The sequence below is a fragment of the Dendrobates tinctorius genome, unplaced genomic scaffold, assembly GCF_039654945.1.
Source record: "Dendrobates tinctorius isolate UK_male_01 unplaced genomic scaffold, ASM3965494v1 ptg000086l, whole genome shotgun sequence".
Classification (NCBI taxonomy): domain Eukaryota; kingdom Metazoa; phylum Chordata; class Amphibia; order Anura; family Dendrobatidae; genus Dendrobates; species Dendrobates tinctorius.
In genome coordinates, this window is record NW_027361754.1 from 59,118,572 (window position 1) to 59,122,883 (window position 4,312).

Sequence of the window (4,312 nt, forward strand, 5' to 3'; positions counted from 1 at the left end):
AGTATTACCCCTCTATAGAAAATATCACCTCAACGTGTGTTTCGCAGTCTTGGTCAGTAGCTCCTAAAGGGATTTGGATAAAAACACTCTTGAGAATTTAGAGGAAAAAAAAACTAGAATTTAGAGAAAAGACCATTGTTTATTTTGAGAAAGAAACTGAAATCCACAAACAGAAATTGAAGAGAGATCTAACAATGAATCTCTTAAAAAATTTATGGGACCTCCTGAAAAAGATTGTGGAACGCACGTCAAAGTGTTATTTGTAATTGAGGGGTCCAATTACTTGCTATTATGCCATCAGGTAAAATAATCTTTATAAAATCTTAGTTTATATATCATTTAATCAATTATATAATAGTTAATTTTTGGGATTATTTCTGGTCAGGCGCATATCTCACAAGATCTTATGTAAGGTTTTTTTTATTACGCAAAATATATTTATAACTATCTGGGATTAATTAATAGTTGCAGGCTCAGTGCTAGCACCTGATGTAGTCATGTAAAATATTTTAATTTGGCCTGTTTATAGGGTTTGTAATATATCACAAATCTCATGTTTTATAGGGGGTTTTTTGCCTGATTTTTAGGTTATTAATACAGATATCTGTTTTTAATTAATTAATTGATTAATTACTTATTAATTGATAATTGATGTATTGGTATTTTTTATGATTAGATGATTGGTTCAGTATGTGATTCAGTGTTTTATTTCTGATCATTTATATTATAAAATTTGATTGTTCAGGTCGAGTTTCGTAGAATTTTGTAGGATTATTTCTTCTACATTAATTTTAGGGACTTCTTTGATGTTCTAGTTATCAAGGCAAGTCACCATATGAATTCATTACAAGACAGATTTAACTGAAATACAAAAAATATGGAGCTAAACAACCACCAAGTTAGGTCATAAAAATGTTTTTTAATAGAAAAATTGTTTAAAACAAACAATACATCACATATATCATGGAACAATTGTCAAAAAACAGAGCGATTCAAATGAGGTTACAGATACACCAACAAAAGGTATCACAAAAAACACCATAACATGGGTAGCAGCCACAAGATTTAAAGAACTATATAAAGGACTATATAAAATGACAGTGGAATAATTTAATAGTGCCGGGTAGAAAAAAGTCCTGTCACTGCATAAATATAATAATCAAGGTATCAACGGTTCACAGAGGTCAGTGACCACTAAATCATTAGTTGCAGTGAAGGAGTTAATACTTTCATTATAGGTTCTTACCCATGTTGGTGTCCATAGGTGCAGACATGCGCGTTTCGCTACAGCTTCCTCGGGGGGCCGTTGTGTCGTTAATGTCCCCGGTGTCCTGCTTACAGTATATATCCCCTAGGTGTTCATCTTAATTGGCGCATGTCTTCAAACATCTGGACGCCGCTAACCGCATCATTCCTGGCGCCAAGATGGTAGTGCGGGTCACTGGGAAATCCCCAATGACGTCAATGACCCGCACACGTCACTATATGGCGCCGGAAGTGATGCCGCGGCCATAGTCCGCGTCGAAGACATGCGCACTGATGAATTATACAAACTGCAATAACACCAGGAGTACAACGACACCATATCGAATCTGGGCAGCGAAACGCGCGTCAGGGGGTGGACGTGGCTCCTCGGCATCTTGTTACCTCCGTCATGGGTAAGCACTGAAATTACTTTCAGGCACTTGGTTGTTTTTCCTCTTTTGATGTAATGTCACTATGGCAGTCTTAGGGGATTTTTTTATGACTGATTTGTTTCACATACATATGTGTCAACACAATTATGGTATCACAATGTGTCTATAATTGTAAGTATATATGGCTGACCTGATATACTGATATGTGATTTAAAGTGCCCACACTCACTATATTATCATGATGGTGTTTACTATTTTTGCATGTCTTGGACCCAAGAGTTTTTTCTAGGGTCACATGTCCTATGTTTGTGCTTCTATGAGCTATATTTTGTATTGTTAATATATAAATATTTTTTTTTTTGATTTTTTTTACAAAACGTGTATGGAGCTCCATTTTTTTTTCTAATTATCCAAACTTTATTCCATCAGCAAGCCCGAAACAAAACACAACGTTTAACCTTTATAGGGGTCTTTATCACTTACTTGATAAAGACCATAATTAAGGTGGAAACGTAGTAGGCTCTCAATGAACTGTATACCTTAAACAGAGGCCATTATGAACATTTGTTCTTTTTCTTAGATGACACAAGGGTGAAGTTTCTTAATTTCAAAGACCTGGGCTCCAACAGCGTGAAGGCCATCTGGGGGTCTGCAGATGGAGAAGTACAAGGTTATCGTGTGCGGTGCCGAAGGCAAGCAGGCCACTCCTCGGTTATCAATGTTGCTCCGCAGACTCACAGCGTATATTTAACGGACGTTGTCGAAGGAGTCATGAATAAGATCTGTGTCGTACCTATTTATAAGTATGGAGAGGGCAAAAACCTGTGCCGAAAGATTTATATACAACAAGGTAGGTGACAGAACCAGTGGAGAGACCTTACTGAGCTCCTCAAGTCTATGGTATTATCCAATGGACTGCTGATTTTCCACTTTTGTCCATGGGCTGTGTCCAGTAAAAGGAATATCTCCAAGCAACAAACTACTAAGAATATAAATTTTACAATAGAAGGAAATGCTTCCAAGTCTTCAGACAAACCTAATAATATTGAGTGAGATGAGCCGAGAAGGTGAGAGATTTTCTCCGAGCTCTTTGTATGAAATTACAGCCCGTCCTTGAGGATGGAACAGAGGAGGCAATAAGCAATTACACTCAGTGTTCAATATGATTAGGGATCAAGCCATGTCCTTGATAAATGCTGAAGGTTCGAGGTATGAAATGGTATCTCTGCATTTAGCTAAATGGGATTCTTCAGCTTTTCATAATGAAGGATGATCCGACTTCTACAGATGATGTAAATGGATGCACAGCGTCTGCCATCCGCTATTTATGCAGAACATGGACAGTAAAAAGCGTAAGAAAGTTAGGTTGTCAATAAACTGGAGATGTAAAATAAGAAAATTACTCACTTTTCAGTAGGATCACAATTTTTTCACAGGCAGATTCCGTCTGGAATCCGAATGAAAATCATTGCGAAACCACAACAAAAAATTAACATAATGCACAGCACTGTCAAAACGACATTACTGTGCACATGTTCAGTCTTTTGCTACTTTTTTTTAAGCGTTCACGATTTGGAAATCTTGAAGCCCTTTAAAGAAGCAACCTGTTTATCTTCTCTCACAACTATGATGGAAAGTACAGAGAGAAGATGCAGGCGGCAGATCCACCACAAAAAACGATGGAACAGACACCAGCGAAGTCGCTTCTGAAGAATGGAGTATGCGCTACCTCCACTCCATTTAATCTTAAAGGGGTTGTTCACTACTAGGACAACCCCTTCTTGATCAAAATGTTTGGCCCCGATAAATTAATAAAGCCTATACTCACCTCCAGTTCCGGTTCCGTTCCTGCAGAGGGTCTCATGCGGTGTTGTGTCACGTGACCCCGGCTCTCCAATCAGCTCTGGCTTCACTGTCTCCGCCTTCGGACAAATTGAACATGAAGAGGAAGACCGGGCAGCCGCTGACCCAGACTTCCTCTTCATGTTCGATTTGTCCAAAGGCAGATACAGTGACGCCATTGCTGATTGGGCGTCGGTGTCACAACACCGTTAGACAGCCCCAGGGAGAGCGAGTGCTGACAACACTGAAACGGCGCCGGCATGGGAGGCGAGTATAGGCTTTATTATTTTATTGGGGCATGAGAAGAAATTATTCTAGTAGTGCACAACTTCTTTAATGTGGCTGTTAAAGAAAGCCGAGCATAGTCTCTGCAGTCCCATAGACATACAGTAGAGATAGGGGATAACTTTTTTATTTTTTTATTAGGAGGAATAGCCCTTCAACTGATTTTGAGAATGGGGTTCCCAAATTCCAGTGTCAAACACCACTTTTTTTTCACTTTAATGGGTCTGAGAGAACAGCTATAGAAGGGAATGGAGCGTTGGTCAGGCGTTCTTCTCCCAGTACTTTACACTTCTACTCCATTCATTCATGGGACCCCCTTTCTTCGATCGGTTTAGGTCCCAACAGTCCGCACCTACTCTGCAGTTAGGAGATAAATATATTTAATGGGAAAACCACATTGAAGCAGGATTTGCAATCGTGTGGGATGTCTGGGGGTCTATAATAGGTACCATAAATGTAGGGACTTTATATGGCTCTATGGACCAAGCCATTCCAAGATCAATGGAAAATGTCACTGTTATTAACAATGCACTTATTTTTTTCTTAAG

At 38.9% G+C, this 4,312-nt stretch overlaps 1 protein-coding gene across 1 annotated transcript in view; it reads left to right on the forward strand.

Moving 5' to 3' along the window:
• Nucleotides 1-4,312, forward strand: part of VWA1 (von Willebrand factor A domain containing 1) — a 115,747-nt gene that overhangs the window by 104,362 nt on the left and 7,073 nt on the right. The window contains exon 13 of the mRNA XM_073585455.1: nt 2,218-2,487. Within this exon, the coding sequence (XP_073441556.1) occupies nt 2,218-2,487 (270 nt within the window). The remainder of the gene's footprint in view (nt 1-2,217; nt 2,488-4,312) is intronic.